This window comes from Lynx canadensis, chromosome D2 (genome assembly GCF_007474595.2).
Source record: "Lynx canadensis isolate LIC74 chromosome D2, mLynCan4.pri.v2, whole genome shotgun sequence".
Taxonomy (NCBI): Eukaryota; Metazoa; Chordata; class Mammalia; order Carnivora; family Felidae; genus Lynx; species Lynx canadensis.
In genome coordinates, this window is record NC_044313.2 from 6,193,406 (window position 1) to 6,213,235 (window position 19,830).

Consider the following 19,830-nt stretch of genomic DNA (forward strand, 5'->3'; position numbering starts at 1 on the left):
CACAAGATTTTCTATGACAGGTGCTTGCCACTCTTCTTCCTTCTCTTGCGCATCACGCAGAAGGGTAAGAACCCCCGTCTGGGACTGTGGCCCACCTTGACACTGAGACTCAGTGGTGGAGACCGAACGTCCCCCCGCCGCAGGGAGCAAAGCTTGAAAAATCCGCCCCCCCTACACACACCTGCCTACTGCAGTTCCAGGGAGTTTTCATCCTGCTTTTTGGCATCCCCCCCCCCCACCCCGCATGGTAGAGTGACAAATTTAAGAGCTGGAGTCACAAAGTCTGGCCTCTGTGGTCCCCAGGGCACGTTTCTTTCACTCTTGCGACACTCTTGCCTTCCATTCCGGACCTCAGAGAGGAGGTGATGCATCGGTAGCTCTTCCAGTCATAAACAAGTAGAACATTTGCATTTGGCTTTGGAGGTGCTTTGCTTTGAGACCCCGGCACCCGTGCTGCGAGATTTACAACCTGACGGCGTCAATGACACTCAAGTACGTTTGCCATTTCGTGCGGAAGTACGACCTGGGTCTCCACCCGCCAGCCACATTTTCATTCTTTAAGCTCAGGGCTCTCTCGACCTACGATTGGCACCGTAATCTCCAGTCCTTCTGGCTTCAGGAGGAAGGCAGAAAACCAGACCAGCAGCGCCGTTTTGTTAACAATGCGTATTGGGGTGTAAGTGAACCTTTAAATTGAAAAGCGAAGGCTCCGTCCTCAACGTTTTGCTCTAGAAGTCGCTGCGATTGTTTTCACGGAAGAGAAAATGTCTGTGACTTCAAGTCCATCTACATAATGAAAATGAGACAAAAACGTCATTTTCAAAGAAGGGGAATCCTTGGGAACTGGAACGGCGGGCGAGATGGTCTGGGACGGCCTCTCGGGTAAATACGAAAGGGCCACATTCGAGTCACGTGCCGCTCACCTGCCTCACTTACAGCCGCCTTCTTTTATGCTCCACAAAATCAATGTCACTGCGGCTTGCTCCTGTTGTGTATGCACTACGGTGACCGCCCTCGGCTTCGCCCAGCATTTTCTGGTGACTGTTGCAAAGATTGGTTTGCAGGCTGAGATTTTTCTGCAGATACGTGCGTTTTCCTGCCCGGAGCAGCAGGAATAAATCAGCGCTCAGGGTTTGCACTGGCTATACTGTGAGCCTGAGGTATTGTTTGTCATTTTTACAAGGCTCTACATTCGGTGTTAGTGAGGACCCAGGTTGCTCCTGGCAGGGCGCCTGCCGTCTCCAGCCTCGCAGTCAGATCGCGCCCCCGCGACCCGCGGAGCCCCTGCCGCTCGGCTGTCCTGTAGACTCACCGCCCTCCTTCCCTGCCCATCAACCAGCCATTCGAGAATGCAAGCTCATTTGAACACCAGCCTGGGCAAGCTATAGGCGAAGGCTTGGTAAATCTGCTACAGGAGGAAAATCACATAATACGGCCCAAAGGCACATGTAAATTGTGTTTGAATTATCCTCTCTTTGGGGATTATCTGTGCTGCGGTTCCCCTCCGTTAGTGTGGGTAATTATGAGTCAGATGCAAAAGGCGATAGTTCCTCTGGCAAACTGTTTGCTCAGGTTGCTGAGCTGGCCGGGGAGACCCTGCCGTGTTTCCTCAAACGTAGCCACTCGGGGGCGCCCGGGTGGCTCCGTCGGTTGAGCGTCCGACTTCGGCTCAGGTCACGACCTCGGGGTTGGTGGGTTCGAGCCCCGCGTCGGTCTCTGTGCTGACAGCTCAGGGCCTGGAGCCTGCTTCGGACTCTGTGTCTCCCTCTCTCTCTGCCCCTCCCCTGCTCACGCTCTTTCTCTCGCTCAAAAATAAATAAACATTAAAAACAGAAAAAGAAAAAAGTAGCCACTCGGAAACGGGCCAGGGCTACCGCTTTTGATTTCTAGACAGCCTCTCCTATTGGTTTGGTAGAAGACACAGTTGCGGTGGTGACAGGAGCGGCAATAATCCTACCCGTCCTCCGCAGAGCCTAAGGAGAGTGGAGTATCCGGAAGTGGCCAGAACCACGTGACCTCATTGATTGCAGCAGGCGTAACGTAATTCCTCTCTGACATAACCATCTGCATATCCATCCCTCCCTTGGTCGTTCGTTCGTAGATCTTGCTGGTAGGTGATGGAGGAAGTTTCACAGTTGCTTCTTTGGCCCTGAGTCCTTGAGCATCCATCAGTGTGAGCCGAACCCCCAGAATCTCCAGGTGTGGATTCCTATTAAGACCCAAATCGATGAAGACCCTGGATAAATACATAACAGATCTCGCTGGTGCCACTGGCGTTTTGGACTCAACTCCACTTGTCCCGTTAACATTCAGTTCACCGGACTGAGCCCGTTCTGCTGGCTTCTCGCCTCTTCGGCTGGTCGTTTCTGCAGCCCGCGTCCTGGCCGGGCCCCGGAGGCTGTCCCCCCACGCTGTCCGTGTGCTTCACCCCCACGCAAGTCACTGCCAGGATGCAGGAGAAGACCTCACACAGCGGGAACCAGGGCTCAGCTTCTAAATACTCACAAAGTGACCTCGGAGTCAAGGCAAGAGCCTCGCGGGAGCCAACAATGACCCTTCTCTACTCAGAGGCAGATACACGAAACTTTTGATCTGTTTAATTTGCCGATCTTGCCACCCTTGGAGACACTGGCCCGGGCTCCGTTGTTACTGTCTCTTGGTGGTGGTTTTAGCCCAGTCAGCTGGAGGCCGTTCGCTGATCTTCATGGTTGCTGTCCCAGCGGTCGCCAGCCATCACCTGCACTCCTGGCTTCCACCATCGTCTTCCAATAATCCGTTCTCCCAGCAGACAGAGTGATATTTTTAGAACCTCACATGCAGGGACTCCCTATTGCTCTCAGGTCACCTTCAGCCTCCTTGCCGTGGCCCCTGCCCCATGCACGTCTCATCCGCAACCCTCCCTCCGCTCTAGACTATGGAGCCGTCCTGCCTGTTGCTCTAACACCGCCTGGTCTCCCAGCCTCAGGACTTTTGCTGTTGCTGTTCCATCTGTCCGAACACTGTTCCTCCACACATACCTACTTCTCTTCCTTAGGTTGCAGCCACCTTAGTCGCACGCCCCCATCTTTAACCTCATGGCAACAGCACCTTCCACAGACTCAGCTGTATTTTTGCTCACTTTTTATCGTCACCCCATCCCCCGGCCCCTCCTGGGAGGTGAGCCTCGTGAGCACTTTAACTTAGGTTGTTTGTCCGTCCCCGTATCCCCAGCACCTAACATCACACCGAACACAGAGCTGCAGTAAATACTTGTGGGGCGAGTAATGATACACAAATAGTCTGGCCCCTATGGGGAAGGAGGTCCGATGAGAGTTTATCGAAACCCTAATCTCAGCTTGTTTTTCTGACTTGGGTTGGGTTAAGTCCCCAGGGCCAAAGTTCTTGCTGTAGCGTGTTGGGGGATATTCTGTCTCCGGGAACTTGGCTGTGACAACTTCAAGAGGCCCAGGAACTGGTTCCCTCTTGAGCAAGACTCCGAGAACGCCTCGGTCTCCACCTTGGAACCGAGACTGTTGGGCCACGTTCAGGGGCTTATTATGTTCCTGTCTGTTTGGGGAAGGGCTTTTGTTTATAACCCCGACAGTGAAAATTCAATCAAGCAACCAGTTTCAAATGTTGCTCTGCATATCAAAAATTTTACATACGATTTTTTTTTTTTTTAAACTGGACGGCCCAGATAGGTCGAAATCATGCGGAGGTAATTTAAGCCTCTCTGTGTGCCGCTGACGGAGGAATGAATGTTCGCGGCCATGAGCCGGCCCCTCCCCCATGGCTTTTTATTATTATGTGGTTAGGCTTCTCTCTGAGCTTGCAATTCTCTGAATTCATGAGAAAATCTGGACTCCTCTGAAAACTGCAGAGACAGGAAAATTGCGTTCATGTGTTTGTTTTCATTATCTGGAATTGTGTATTTTCTAAATGATGATCCAAGGCCACTTGGAAAAATCCCCTGGTCATTCATTTCACCCCTTCGTGGTCTGAAAGGTGTAAGTGCCTGAACAACCAAGGCCCTTCCTGCGAGTTTTTCAACAGGAGATTAATTCATTTTTTTCTGTGATAGAGCTGTATTTTCTCCTGGAGGATTCGCTGAATCTGTTCATGATTAATCGCAGAGTCGTGGGAGAAAAGGAGACTTCTGCGTCTTTCACACCGCAATAAGGGAAAAGGGCCAGACCTTCACCCCTTCCAAAGGTGTCGCATTTGGGGTACACGAGCGGGTACGGCCGGGGCTAATCTTTTCTCCCATCTGAGTCCACGGCTATCACCATAAAGCCTGCCTGTAACACATGGTCATGAAGCTTGACTTCTTTTCTCATAACGTGGTAAAAATATGAGAAATGATACCTTTTCCCTCTTCCATAAGGTTTCCAGATTTCTTGAGGGATACCTAAATTCATGAATCAGCACAGCTGGGCGGCGAGCAGGAACACTGCTATGATACAAACATTTTTCTTGTAAAAATCCTGTTTTGAAGATCCCGGACTGATGGGGATTTGTTTTATAAAAGATGTTTCCCTCGGGCTTATGTGACTGGAAAGCTGATTCAAAGCATGCCTTGGTCATTTGTGCCGTTGTCTGAAAGCATGGCCAGAGCACGAGAGCTTTAACCGGGCAGCAAGATCGTTAACGCAGACACCAGCCCGTCCGTCGCGGGGACCAAACCCAGCTCGACCCCCGTTTCCTCCAACTGCCTTTCATTGCAGAAGCAGAAGGCTTTGTTTTTTTTTTTGTTTTTGTTTTTCATGTGTGCTTTTGAGACCACCCTCCAGGAATTGCTTTTTTTCTCCTAAAAGTGCCTTTGGGATTCTCCCAGTAATTCATGGAAGAGTGCAAATGTTTTTTGAGGAAGCTTGATTAAAATGTAACCCACTTCAGAGGCTGCCTTCACTAGTCATACATCTGCCATCGCCCTCTCCTCCGTGCCTGCCCCTTGGTGCACAGTCTCTCTATTCCTCTCCGCTCCTTCACCCTCCCCAAACCCCCTTCTCCAGGGCCTGGAGTTCAGTCTTTCTGTTCTTCCTTTCTTGACGCTGTTTCTTGCTACTCTTGATCCTTTCTGGTTTTACCCTTAGCACCTCCTTCTTGCCCGACTCTGTTCCAGCCTGGCCGTTCCCCGTTGTCCGGACCACTCGTCCTTTGCTTCTAACTAGATTTTCGCATGATCAGCCCCGAGGAGTAAGCTGCCTGAAACGGGCTATTCAGTGTTACCCCCAAAAGTAGGCCATAGAGGGGAAGGCGACACACATGAGACACTGGATGGCATCGTCTTCTGTAGTGATCTTCAAATGTGCTGCAGGTGGCTCAGAATGTATGGCCATCGTCTGGCTGGGATTCCGGAGAGTTGCTTTGGTCTGACTCGTCTACGTGCATGTTTCGTGTAATAATGTTCTTGACTCGTTCTCGTCCCGCCGCCATCAATGAGTCAGAGGGCAGGCGGGATTCCTCTTGAAGGATTTCCCGGATGGAAATGGAAGCCGGTCACCCATGTGGAGAAGGTTTTCCAGAGGTTGTCGGGGTTGGAGGTGAACTTCAGAGGGGACAGGGGTAGGGCCGGTGGCGGCGGTGAGGATTCTCTCGCCTCAGTTAAAGGGTGTGGGTCCAGAGATACGGGCAGTGTTCTGGAAGCCGCGGAGAGGTGTTATGGGAAATTAAAGTCCGTGTTTACTTTTGGCAGCATAAAAGAGAGACCCTCAAGATGACCAAGTATGTAGAGCTGGTTATTGTCGCGGACAACCGAGAGGTAAGAGCTTTATAAAACTTCTCGGTACAGTTGGTTAAAAACAGAAATAGGGAGAAGAAAATATTGAGCAAGTTATCCCTCGCCCTGATTAACCTCATTTTCTATGAGTCCTTAAAAGCATTGGAAACAACCCGTTGAAGCGGTTTCCTAGTATTATAACGTATGAAATATTAAAAATGCACCTGATAATCCAAAATAGTGGCAAGGGCTGCAGTAAAGGCAGGACTGCCCTGTGGCTACGGTCCCCAAACAGAAGTATTTGGGGGAAATGGCAGATGGCTTGAGAAGGTATTCTACAGCATTTGGGGGGAAAGTTGGGCTTAAAAATGTCCAACGCATCCCAAACCAAAATGAATTAACGAATGCAGGCTGCAGGGACACGGCAGAAAAACTGACGTGTGCTTCGGTGCTACATTAGCTTTCTTCCTTTCATTGGTTTCCGGTGAGCTGTTTTGAGATGATCTTCTCTGAATTCCTTCCTCACCTCTGCCACATGGTCTGAATGAGGTGACTGTTTCTCGTGAACTCACTCGACACCTACAAATGAAACAGGCTTGACCGTTTCTCAGAAAACTGTTCCCGTTCAGGAAGGTCAGATTTGAGGGGAGAAGGGGACCTCATTAACTTTTCTCCCTCCTCCTCTGCCTCGTTTGACTGGTGGCCATGAGCTTCTATTCCTTTTACTGTTTCTTTTTTAAAAACAAATATAAAGGAAATTTCTGAGGATGTTAAAATCAAGTTGATGATATGAAAAATGGCTTTGGACTGCCTTCTCGCTGTCTGTTCTCTCCGCCAACACATGTCACAGCCTCCACCATTTGTGAGGCTGGAAAAATCGCAGAAGTGGCTGTCTCCTGAGCGCTTGGCTTGGGCAAATTTCAGGGAGTTTCAGAAAGTCCCCAGACAGGGAAATTTACTCATCAGGATGGGAACTCATTTCACCGTAAACTGGGGAGGGCCCCGGGTGGTGTGTGAAGCCCAAGACTTCACATTTCCAGGAGCTGGGAAGATGAGATTCGATGGATATTCTTGCCGTTATTAATGCTGACATTTAAAATTATTAAGTTTCAGAGGCAAGGAAAAGATCTGGAAAAAGTTAAGCAGCGATTAATAGAGATCGCTAATCACGTTGACAAGGTAAGTTCTTCTTGGGGTAATTAAATCACTCAAATCACGTAAATGTTTAGAAACGAGCTGCAGGGAATAAAGCACACCTCGTCTGACTTGGCAGTGAGATCGGTTCTGCCTCTGGTCCTGGGCTGGAACTCGGACTTCCCCTTCCTCTGAGCACAGAATTCCCGGGCCTGGAACGGCTACAGGAGATGCACGCTGTCTGGACCGCGGTGGCCTGGGGCTACATCTCCCCATCTCCCTCCAGACTCTCTTCTGGCCAGAGACCCAGCGTGAGGGGAACCCTCCTCCATCAGAGCCGGAAAACCTGTAGGACGCATCCAACCCTCTGGGGAACTCCTAAGTGCGCCTCCTCCCAGGTCTCCCCGAGTTGCTCCCCAGGCCCCCCCCCCACGAGGGCAGGCTGTCGTTTATAAGGGACACGCGGGCTCCAGGGTCCTGAGACACGGCCATTGGCTTTCGGTTCAATCAGCTGTTGGAATATCCCCCCCCCCCCCCCCCCATTCAAAGAGGTTGGGAGCTTTGGCAACCAACCTTGGCAAAGGTGGTTCAGACCTAGAGGAAACCCCAGAAGCCTGGTCTAATCCTGGGAGTGTGTGCTCAGAAACACTCCCTACACTACCTGTCCACAAGCAGAGGGCGAAGCTGTGTGAGCACCTGCCCTTCTCCACGCACCCCGTGGAACAGAGCCATCAAGCTGTCTGGTGCTGGCTCTCGGTCTAAAACGGCTTCTCACACCCGCCTGCTTGTTGGAGTTGCCTGGAAGCTTCCAAAGGCATCGCTGCCCGGGCACCTTGGCAACTGGGGGGCCGGTAATAACTTGCACCGGTAATTAGAGAACAACATACCTCGGAAAAGACCTGATGGACTGCATGGAATTTTCCAGCCTGGCTGTTCTTGTGTTTCTGGCCGAGAGAGAGTTCAATTGCTGAGCACCCGTAGGCGGGCCGCCCCCAGCAGACCCCGAGGCCCCTGCTGGGGGTCCGCGGGCTCCTCCAGATGCTCTGTGCCTCTGAACCTGCTCACTGATGAGCCCTGGGCTCTCGCCAGTGTTCCAAGGTTCAGTTTTACATCGCTGCAAGTGACAGCATCTCGGCCCCAAAACGACGACCGCTCCAGGGGCAACTTCACGATAACAGCTGTCCGGCCGGCTGCGTTGGCCTGAAGGGAAGGGGGAGAACGACAGCCCAGGCCGAAAGACCAGGCAGTGATTTAGTGCAAAGGTGACCTTCTGAAACCTCCAGGCCACTCCCCCCACCCCCCACCCCCGTAAGTAAAACACAGGAGGCGGGTCTGATGCTCAGAGGCGAGAGCGAGGCCTGGGCGATGGAGCCGAGGGATGTTCCCCAGGTCCTGATCCCGCAGGGCAGGGCAGGGCAGAGCCCTGACGCGTGTGATCGCCCAAGCTTCGCCTCTTTAACCTCTCACCTCCAGTCTGTCCCACGTCTTCTCAAGAAGTTAGCACCAGCCGCAGGTCCGTTAGCGCTGACCCTCTGTGACCTACTTCTGGAAGGGCTGGTCTTCCGTGCGTTTCATTTCTGCAGGCACCTCCCCTCTCACGGGAGTCTTTGTTCCCTCTCCCGAGCCGGTTGCCTGAAGGATGCGAGTTCTCGTGTCGGACCCCGCAGGGGCTTCCCTTTAATTCCACCCATTTTTTTCAGATCCGTTTCTTCCAGAAAGCCTCCCTTGCTTGAGCCCTCAAGCACAGCCCCCTCTGAATCCCTGGTTTCTGCCCTCTCTTGGGAGTTCAGTCTGTTGGAGTGAACTGTCCTAATGGCCGGGAGTCCCCAGCCTTGAGCCTCTTGCTGACCTCTGAGCAAGGGCAAGGGGACCCTCGTCCTTGTTCTTGGTGCCCCTGCTGAGCCCGGCACTCAGCAGGAGCCGAGCAAATCCTTGTCGCCGCTGCGTTCGTGGGCGAATCGACGCCACCGCTCTCGGATGCTGTCCGCCCCCATCCTGGGCCGCGTGGGCCAGGCCGACAGCCGCCAGGCCCCCGTCGAGCGTCTCCCCAGGCCTGCAGTCATAGTGGGTCATCTTGGAAGGGAGCCTGAGCACTCGCACAGAAGTGGCCGTGCTACATAGCGGTTTAAATCTGGGCGCCAGGCCCACTCTGCTCGTGTCCACATCCCGGCCACGCCAGTCGTGCCTTGAGCGGTTGCCTGATCCCTCCAGGTCTCGGTGTCTCTGAGTGTAAAACGGGGTTAATGCTAACTCTTGGTTCACGGAGCTGTCGTGAGCACTAAGAGAGCCGCGGCGTGGAAAGTCCTGAGTGCTGCGCCGAGGACGTAGTAAGTGCTCGCTGAGTGTCCGCTGTGGTTACGGGTATCAGCCATCAGCAGCCTGGGAAGAACGCTCCCAGCAGGCAGGATTGTGTATGATGACTCAGGAGGAGTAGCACGCATGACACTTGCTCAGTGACGCCGATTTGGAGAGGAAGGACCACGTGTGATATGCTGACGTGTGAAGTCTATTGTAAGGACGTGACCCGAGAGAGCCAGCAGAAATGGTAACCCGTCGTGGTACGAAAAGCTCCTTGGTTGGCCAGCACCAACGTCAGCTCTGAGAAACAATGACACGTAGTCCCATACAGACCTTAGTGACCCTTCCGTACAGCCCTCATCGGAGGCACACAGTGTCCCCTTCACAGGTGACAACCCTGAAGCCCACATAGGGCATTGGCTCTGAGGTTGTCGCTTAGCAAGGCGGTGTGAGCATCGGCACTGGACACTTCACCCATCTGCCTCCTGACCACTGTTACCTTTGTGCCTGACACAGTGGGAAGTGTGGTCCCTCTGTCAAAAGGCAGCAGCCAAGACGCATGCCATCAGGATTCCAGAGGAGTCCGGGAACTTCATTCAGCCCAGGAAGCCTGGGCTGGGAGCTTACGAGTGGATACCACAGACAAGACCAAGCAATGCTTTTTTTTCCCCCCTCTCTCTCTAATTAATTTAAGTTCTAATTAGTTCCTTTAATGAACTATTGGTTAATTGCAGTATTGGTTTCAGGAGTAGACTTCAGTGGTTCATCATTTACATACAACACCCGGGGCTCATCGCAAGTGGCCTCCTTCCTGCCCATCCCCCACCTAGCCCATCCCCCGCCCACCTCCCTCCATCCACCCTCAGTGTGTTCTCTGTCGTTCAGAGTCTCTTATGGTTTCTTTCCCTCTCTCTTTTTTTCTTCCCTCCCATATGTTCATCTGTTTTGTTTCTTAAATTCCACATATCACAGACCGAGCAATTCTTGATTAAAAACAAGCTGTTGGGCAGCATTTGGGTCGAAGCATTGTCTCATGAACTTATGAATGTAATGCCCATAATTGTCATCTCCTTGAAACCCGGTTGACGTTCTGCGATGTAGCTTGTGTCCCAGTCATACCCTTGTGCTCACCAGATGACAGCGGGGAGACGAGCAGGGGAAACGGCGAGCCTGCCCTCCGCGGGTTCAGCACCAGGGTCAGAGGCTCACACTTGGGGAGCTGATTGCCCTCTGGCTCACCACATTGGAATGGGGCTTAACCATCAAATGCGGAGCTTCTGTGACTTGTGTTACTTGTTGGCCCGGATCCTGGTAGAGGAAAAATGGGACGAGCTCACACCTGGAGCTTAACTTTGGCTGCTGTCATCAGCCACCTGTTTCTGCCTGGTTACCGGGCGTCTCAGAAAATGAGGACCTTCCCATTGTGTACCACCTCACCCCTCATGGGCGTTGGAAGATTTTACAGCCAGCCAGGTGATCCTGTGTCCTCAACCCCCGGGTCCTGGGCACAGAGCCACCTTCTTAGCATAACGCACTTAGGGGGCAGGAAAGTAGTTGGGGGCAACACGGAGTTCTTCCCTCTGCCCTGACCACTCATCTCGCCCTGGATAAAACTATCCCTTAGCCATTAGAAGAATTGCTCGTCCTACCTCTGACCCAGAATGATCTGCTTGCAGAGGGAGGGCTGTAGGTTGAAGTCAGGGATGTGTACAGACGGGAGACAGAATAGCAATGACAATACTTGCCTTGGGCAGGGTACCTGAGACTTTCTATCACAAGGCTGTAAATGAGGGACTTACTTTAGAAGATCTTTCCTGTGACACCTCTGGTGAGCTAGCTTCTGGCTGTGAGGAGAATGGTCAACGAAGTTCCGGAAGAAGGGTTCTGCTTATCCCTTTATTATTCCAAAAGATCTTGATTTGTTCATTTGATTAGAACCTTCTAGGTTGGTTACAAGTGACAGAATGTGATCGTGTCAGCCAAGTCTGAGTCTTTGCTGAAAAATTAATACAGATTCATTTTCAGCAACTCGTAGGTAGAACGTTTTGCTTAAAAGGAGCAAATTATTGTCCTTGGCAGTGTCTGAAAAAGCCTAATTCCCTCATTGTTTTTCTTGCCATAGTTATTAACTGGCTGTCTTTAGGCATAATGTGACTATGTTAGCAATAGTAACACATCTATATGCACATTTTAAATCACCAGTGAACTGTGTGGAACGTGTGCTTCCATACCAATAAGGGCAGACGTCAAAAACCCTATTAACTTTGGCATCTAACTGGCCAACCACATTGGAAACCCAGTTAACACATCACTTTGTATCAGACACTGCAAATATTTCTTAAATTCTAACGCCACGGGAACAAGGGAGCAGAGAGGGATTTTTCTCACCCGGGTCAGTGAGGTTCACAACATGCAAATATGTACTAGTCTTCGTTTGAAGTTCTTATGAATGTGATCCCCAGAGGATGCCTGTCTCGGTCAGTTTTACAGACCACTGAACATTCGGATAGTGCTGGTGGGCGTCGAGGTATGGAATGACATCGACAAATGCTCGATTAGTCAGGACCCGTTCACAAGCCTCCACGAATTCCTGGACTGGAGAAAGATGAAGCTTCTACCTCGAAAATCACATGACAACGCCCAGCTTATCAGGTAGGGTGTTCGTGGTCTGTTCTTTGCTCGAAGAACGCGTGACCTCAGCAACCCCCTGTCCTGGCAGTCGCTGAAGCTGCACGCCTCTCTACAGAGCTCACTGGCTTGTACAAGGGTGTTTCCCAGCCCACAGCAGCGGGGCACATGCCATCCTGACCAAACTGTGGGTCTGTTGGGAACGTCTCCCTTTGAACCCCCTAGGAAACCTATCCCTCCAAGAGACGTCTTACGTTCTTTTTCCATCACCTGGATGTTTTCCTCTATGCAAATTTCTCTAGTCTTTGTCTTGATATAAAATTGTCCCGAGTAGGCGATTAAAAAAAAAAAAAAAAAGCTCATTTTCTTTCATTATTACTGAAAAATGTTTATGCAAGATGTGAGGACGATGTATTAGGATGATTATTGCCAGATGCCTGGAGAGAGGAAATGTTCATTCCTCCTCCTGTTTCTCTAGGACTCTGGTTTTCTAGATCAGAGGACCCCAGCGGTCTGCATTCTTTCGATCGCTGTAGACTGAGCATCCATCAGGAAGCCAGCACCCTTGAGGTGCTTTTAACATAACGGTGACCAGTACTGGAAGGCTCCCTGCTCTCAGGAGTCCCCAGTCCGTTGGGAGAAGGTGACAACGAACAAGGAAATTGCAGAGAGCGCTAAGTGTCACGGAGATAATAAAATGAGGGAAAACACAGCTATAATGTAACATAATATATTAGGAAGATATTCGGACACCTTTATATTTAAAGGGAAAAAAGTGTAATCATAAACTGAATTAGTAAGGAGTGGGTTTTTCCCAAAGTGACAAACTTTTTATTAAGACCCTTAAACCTTATTCTTACGTTCTGATGTAGCTCACTTCCCTGAATTGAAAGCTTCAGGGTCAGAGACACTTGTCTTAGGCAAATTGTATCTAGTTTCTTAAAAACTTACAGAAAGCTAAAAACCATTCTTACCCCATCCTCGCTTTAGAAAATGCCTGCATACAAACCGAGGCTGTTGGCATTCCCTGATAATTTACTTTGGCCATTTTCACAGGGTTGTTTGTTTTTTTTTTTCCCGCCTTGGATATTTGTGGTCGCCTCATATTTTATGCATTGATTAATCCTGAACTACTAAAAGTACATTTTAGATATTCTGAGTCAGAGTATTTTGTTTTGATTTTTTTCCCCAAACGGAGTCTGTCCAACTTGAACATCTGGAAATAAATTAGCCTCTTATATAACCTTATTATTTATACGCATATATAATGGTATCTGTTAAAATGGTCTATATGGATGTAAATACAAAACCTGTAACCCCAACCGCTGTACATATGAGTATGATAGGACGGACGGATGGACAGATGGATGGATAGATACATGCATACATACACAGATGAGGTTTTATATACACTTACTCCCTTTTGTCCAGTATGAATGCTGTCAAAATAACTAACTTTTCAAACAGTATGTGTATACCTACATATGTACATGGCCAAGATAACATGAGTAAGTCATTTAAAGATTTAAAAGAGATTCCCTTAAAGAAGATTCAACAAATACAAACAATGTGGGTTTTTTTTTTAATTTTTTAATGTTTACTTATTTTTGAGAGACAGAGTGTGAGTGGCGGAGGGACAGAGGGAGAGACCCAGAATCCCAAGCAGGCTCCAGGCTCTGAGCTGTCAGCACAGAGCCCAACACGGGGCTTGAACCCACAAACCGCAAGATCACGACCTGAGCCGAAGTCGGACGCTTAACCGGCTGAGCCACCCAGGTGCCCCACAATGCCATTTCTCTCTAACAGATGGGAATGACCTTGGACACTTCACTGACTGAGCCACGCAAGCACCCCTGACAAATACAAACAATGTTTAATTTGTAATGCAAGAGGGTCGAATGAACAACGCTTGCATGAAACAAGCCTTGATGTCATTGGACTCACTGATCAGGTTAAGAATCCACAGGGGGGGAAAGCCGGTACCTGAGCCATAACGTCCCCTCCTGGAAACTTCTTCTGGTGTAGTAAGGCTTTGTGGCTACTTATTCTACATTGACTCCAGAGGAGCAGTTATTTCTCTGCTGATTCCCCTTTTGCCAACTACGTTAGCATCACACTTTAAAGAGTTCGGGTTTCTGGCCTAATTGTAACGTCACACAGGAAAGCAAACTTCAGCTACATCAGGAATTCTAGTGAACCACCACATGCATTTCATTTAGTTACCAGTGATTCTCTGTGATGGCCTCAGCGCTTCATTAGCAGGCATTGTTCAAAAGGAGTAGCTCCTGGGGCGCCTGGATGGCCCTGTCGGTTCAGTGTCTGACTCTTGGTTTCAGCTCAGGTCACGATCTCATGGTTTGTGGTCAAGCCCTACGTTGGGCTCTGTGCTGACTGTGCAGAGCCTGCTTGGGTTTCTCTCTCTCTCTCTCTCTGTCTCAAAAATAAATAAGTAAACATTAAAAACAACAACAACAACAACAAAAAGGAGCAGCTCCTTCCAGTCCACGGGGAATAGGCAAGATACGACTTGTAAGAACAAAGGTCACAGCTGGTCGTTGGCCGAGCCTCGCAAACAGAAATCTGAAAGGAGTATGAGACCACGATGCGAAGTCGATTTTAAAGGAACCGAGGCTCCAAATCACCTGCAAACACCCCCTCATGTGGCTGTTTTCATTTGGGTACCTCTTCTTGCTCTGACTCTTACTGGGATGCAGGAATGTCCAACAGAATCTCAAACGTTAGGAAATGACTTCATCCTGTATTAATTTAAGAATGGCTTTTTGTCTGTTTCCTAGTGGGGTTTATTTCCAAGGGACCACCATTGGCATGGCACCCATCATGAGCATGTGCACAGCAGAGCAGTCTGGAGGAATCGTCATGGTAAGTCAAGGGCACCAGGGAGCTGACGTTGGTGCTCCAGACACTTCCCTCGCTGTCTCGGGACAGCCCGCTTTTATCAGACTCGGTAAAATGAGGCCTTTTTCTTAAATGGCTTTTAGATGTAATTCCACCTTATTTTCTAGCTCCATTGATGATCTTCCATACCCCGTAATGTTTCAGGGACTCTTTATTAAAAACACCAAGTCAAGGGGCGCCTGGGTGGCTCAGTCGGTTAAGCGGCCAACTTCGGCTCAGGTCATGATCTCGTGGTCCGTGAGGGCTGTGAGTTCGAGCCCCACGTCGGGCTCTGTGCTGACAGCTCAGAGCCTGGAGCCTGTTTCAGATTCTGTGTCTCCCTCTCTCTGACCCTCCCCTGTTCATGCTCTGTCTCTCTCTGTCTCAAAAATAAATAAATGTTAAAAAAAAAATTAAAAAAAAAAAAACAAAAAAACACCAAGTCACACACAAGTGAGGTGAGTGTGTAAAAATAACTCAGTGGAAGCCCGTCTGCCCCTTTTTTGGAGCAGAAGTTTCAGCTGGGGTCTTGGTCCAAGCATTTCAGTCCAGGATGCCTCCCGGCATTGGGATGAGCCAGGACACGGGGTTGCCCTCCTCATTCGGTTTCTTAGACAGACTGTGGTCTCACCAAACATTACTACCAGAATGGTTTTCTGATGGTTCTTGCGTCCAAGGCCCAACAGCCAAAAGTCTGAGGTTTTTAACTGTTTACCACTGCACATGCTTGACCCACCTCCTAGCCAGTGTCCAATTTGTCTTTATAATAACATTAATCTTGGAAGGCAGATACTTAGGTTTATTGATTTGTAAGGATATTTTTGTCATATGTGGGCTCTATACGTTTATACAAGGGAGCAAAACAGGAAGAATATTTGGGGCTTGTTTCTTACGAATTTAAGAGGGAAAGAGCTTTGATATGCTACCCAACAGGGGACTCCTGTTCCACTCCATCCGTTACTTAGAGAAAAGGTTTCACCTCATGCTGGTGCTGTCCCTCTTCCGAAACTATAGCGGCCCCTTTGCACCAGCCCTCAGCCAGGGCGTATTCTCGGAGACCAGTCTGACATCCCCGTTGAACGAACAGAACCTTGCCCTTCTAAGAAACCATGGTTTCCTCCACACTCTTTTTCCAAACAGAACCTTTCTGAATACTCCATTGTATTAAGGAGCAGAAGGAGTAATGTTCTGCTGACTCTTATTTTCCTTCCGTACTGCCCGACCTAATCTTCTTAGCGAACATACATAACAAATGTTGTCTCTTCTCTGATAAGTGTTGCTAATTCCTATAAACACGCACTGAACATATAAGCCGGAGAGGCCTTTGGGAAAAGCGTGGTCACTCTGGATTTCTGGCTTGTACAAGCTACCCTCTGGTTTTCTTTGAACTTACAAGCCCTGTGTGTGCTCTCCACCGTGGAAGTCCCTGGAAAGATTGCTTTTTGTTGGTGCCAGGTTAATTTCAAGTCAGATCCTGACTATATTTTTACAGAGGAGCCTGTAAAATTTTAAGAGGGAATAATTTTCTGTTTCATGGCTCCACGGTCAGTTGCTCCTGACTTTGCCACTTAAAATGGGCATAAATATTTTTTAGAGCTGAAACTGAATTCCTCATAAGCATAGCAGACTCTGCCGTTTGGGGTGTTTAAACATTTTTATAACCATTCTGATCATATTTAAGTGGCTTTCTTCGGTTTGTATCCCTTATTCTGTTTCCATACAAGCGCTTGATCAAGATTCCTCCTTTAAAAAGCATACAGAAAAGCCTGGTTTTTTTTTTTTCAAATGGATGAAAATGAACGTGGCAGATATAAGCAAATATGTGGACGGCAGTGGCAATCAGGTCAAGATCAAAGTTCATCAACAGGAAATATGTTTGACCTACATGGCAGCGGTGAAGGTCATCCTTAGACACATCCTTTGTCTGCCCCACTTAGGAGAGAGGCGTCAAGTGGGACGGAAGGCCACAGCCCCTTTAATTCTATAAAATTCCTGAGATAAATGGGCTCAATGTTTTGGCCAGACCTGAAACTTCTAGACTCACATTCTCCTATTATGTCTCTGGAATTAAGTTCATGGGTGTTCCATGTGACTATGCCTGCTTCAAGGACTCACAAATCTAAGAGGAAGGAAATCAGGTAGCGAAGAAGCAAGAATCCCTATCAAATTGAAAAGATGAGTTCCACTACTGTTTCGCTATCTTTTTAAGATAGAGCAAATCATTAATTCAGTAACTTAAAGCCATGCCTTTGTATCTAACTGAACTAAAACAATCTAGGTTTGGGGATGATGCCGTAAATAAAGAGGTAGGTGGGGCGCCTGGTTGGTTCAGTCAGTTAAGCATCTGACTCTGGATTTTGGCTCAGGTCATGATCTCACGGTTCATGGGATCGAGCCCTGCATCGGGCTCTGTGCTGACGGTGCGGAGCCTGCTTGGGATTCTCTCTCCCTCTGTCTCTGCCCCTTCCCTGCTCACTCTTTCTCTCTCTCTTTCAAAATAAATAAACTTGAAAAAATATTTTAAAATATATTTTAAAAATAATTAATTTAAAAAGAAGTTGTTTTTTTTTTTTCTTATTACAAACCTAAACTGTTTGTCAGGGTCCCTTGAGAGACAATTCTGTTCATAATCACCTATCCGTGAGACAGTGTAAAACAATTTGGCAATTGAAAACAAACACAGTCCATTTGGTGATACAAAAGAATCAAATAATCGTTTTTAAAGGACGAATTCCTTGAATTTTGTGCCAGAGCATGTGAAATGTGGCCCTCCACATTCCTAGGTTGATGACTTTCCCTTTGCCAACCTGTGTTATTCTTGAGAATTGATTTCCTGAAACATACTTGTGAAGCTTCCTACAACAGGAAACTGTAAAATCTAAACAAAGTAATTTATTAGGAATTTCATCCATTCTAAGAATTTGACTTGGTTCCGTGATGTGCTGCTCTCTTCTTAGACTCAGGGCTGAAAAGGGGCAGCTACAGCTATAAGCAAGAACCTATAATAATCTTTTAGGAGCACGCCTTTACAGGGGGCCCCGCAAAGGTTATCTGTGTCAGGAATGATGCTTTCTCCAAAGCTCGGTGTCACTGTTTCCTGGCAGTTTCTTGGAAAACCCCTTATCTCTTTCCTGGGAGGCACAAAGCAGTATTTGAATAAGGGACCTTCTTTGCTCTGCGATGTGCAGCCCTTTTCAGAAACACCACCGATGGGCCCAATTTCTGCAAATCACATTTAGTAATGAACAGTTTTCGTGTGTTCAAGTTAAGGAACGATATTTTAATAATTAGCGTTGAATAATTTAGTAATGATACTGTAAGTAACAATAATTTCCAGTATCTGTTTAGCCAAGCCAACCACGTACTCCGTTAAGATAGGGGCGGGCATACAATGCTTGCTAGACGGAGAGACCACCTTCCAAAACCCATCAAAGGGTAGAACGAACCCCCGGAAGCAAGAGTGAGAGAATAAGGCTGCTTCGGTCCATTTCCAAAGTCTGCAAGAGACCAGCAAGAAAGAGGCATAACTGGTCTACCATCTAATTCAGTGAATCTTCAGGTTATTCAATGTGGTTAGCTTTTTTTGTGTGAATTCTTGTGAATTTTCCAAGTATCCTTCTTTTTTTTTTTAATTTTTTAAGTTAATTTATTTTGAGAGAGACAGAGTGTATGGGAGGGGCAGAGAGAGAGGGAGAGAAAAAGAATCCCAAGCAGGCTCCTCGCAGACAGTGCAGGGCCAGATGTGGGGCTCGAACTCACAAACTGCGAGATCATGACCCGAGCTGAAGTCGGACCCTTAACCACCTGAACCACCCAGGCGCCCCTCAAGTATCCTTCTCTACCAAGTAGACAGGAGGGGTGTGCTCAGTAATACCTGCTCAGGTCTTATTTAGAATGTCACAAAGTATAGGGGCGCCTGGGTGGCTCAGTCACTTAAGCATCCACCTTCAGCTCGGGTCATGATCTCGCGGTTCGTGGGATCGAGCCCGGAGTTGGAGCTTGTGTTGACAGTGCGGAGTCTGCTTGGGATTTTCTCTCTCCCTCCCTTTTGGCCCCTCCTCCAGCCCCCCCCCCAAAAATGGATACATAAACTTTAAAAAGAAAGAAAGGTGTTTTATAAGAGACTGTGGGGAACAGAATGGAGATGATTGCCTTGAGTATTTCACATAAAGACATAAGGAGTCCTAAGTGTATCCATGATGTAGGCATTCCTCTGCAGAAGGGACCCCAAACTGGTTTAATAAAATAGGTCAGATCGTTTTTTAAGTTTGAACTAAATAATGGGGCTCTATATTTGTTCCTTTTAGGGGATTGGATTCGGTCAAGTGTTGACATAATTCGGTCAAGTGGACAATGGCAGGGGAGAGAAGTAGACAGGGGCTGGGGAAAAGGCCAAGGAGATGTGAACTATACATTGTGTTCTTGTGTTTGCTTTGAGGACCATTCAGACAGCCCCCTTGGCGCAGCTGTGACCCTGGCACATGAGCTGGGCCACAATTTCGGGATGAACCATGACACTCTGGAAAGAGGCTGTGGCTGCAGTGTGGCTGCTGACAAAGGAGGCTGTATCATGAACCCTTCAACCGGGCAAGTACCGACATTTCTCTACTTGTAGAGCTGGGCCTGACGTGGAAGTGCGTATTGGGAAACTGCTGAGCGAAAATCTCCCTGGTTTCCTGGCAAGAGCACCCATGGAAACTTCCAGAAAGAAGTCCCTTCCTAAGTAGCAAGAGTGAACTGCACTCCTCTGAGAAGGTCATAGGCAACCAGATGGCAATGCCACATGGCATAAGGATGGACTTCTCTGAGAAGCGGTGGGGGTGGGGGAGGGGTAGACACTGTCTTTGTTTAGAAATTGAGACATTATCCTACAATCTGAGCACATGTTTTCTATTTGAGCCCATAGCTCCAGTGCCCCAGCCATCCTAGGGCCTGGAAACTCGCTGGGCAAAGGGGTCAAGGTTAGATGGGTCACACGTCCTTCAGAACGTGCTAGTTGGGGAGTGTTTCTTCCCTCAGGGTTGGCCCAATGACGTCTCTGAAATACATCGATAGCACGGGGGCGGGGGGGGGCGGGGGACAGGTACCAGCGTCCCTACATCTGATGCATCCACCTTATTGGATCCGAGAGGTTTCAATGACGTGACTGCTCCCTTTCAGTAAATTACATCTTTCTT

General features: G+C 48.7%; 1 protein-coding gene across 1 annotated transcript in view; it reads left to right on the forward strand.

Annotated features, from left to right (window-relative positions):
* The window catches only part of ADAM12 (ADAM metallopeptidase domain 12), a 349,938-nt gene that overhangs the window by 250,614 nt on the left and 79,494 nt on the right, over nt 1–19,830 (forward strand). Inside the window, exons 7-11 of the mRNA XM_030334765.1 lie at nt 5,675–5,740; nt 6,806–6,877; nt 11,613–11,782; nt 14,554–14,638; nt 19,092–19,240. Coding sequence (XP_030190625.1) covers nt 5,675–5,740; nt 6,806–6,877; nt 11,613–11,782; nt 14,554–14,638; nt 19,092–19,240 — 542 coding nt within the window. The remainder of the gene's footprint in view (nt 1–5,674; nt 5,741–6,805; nt 6,878–11,612; nt 11,783–14,553; nt 14,639–19,091; nt 19,241–19,830) is intronic.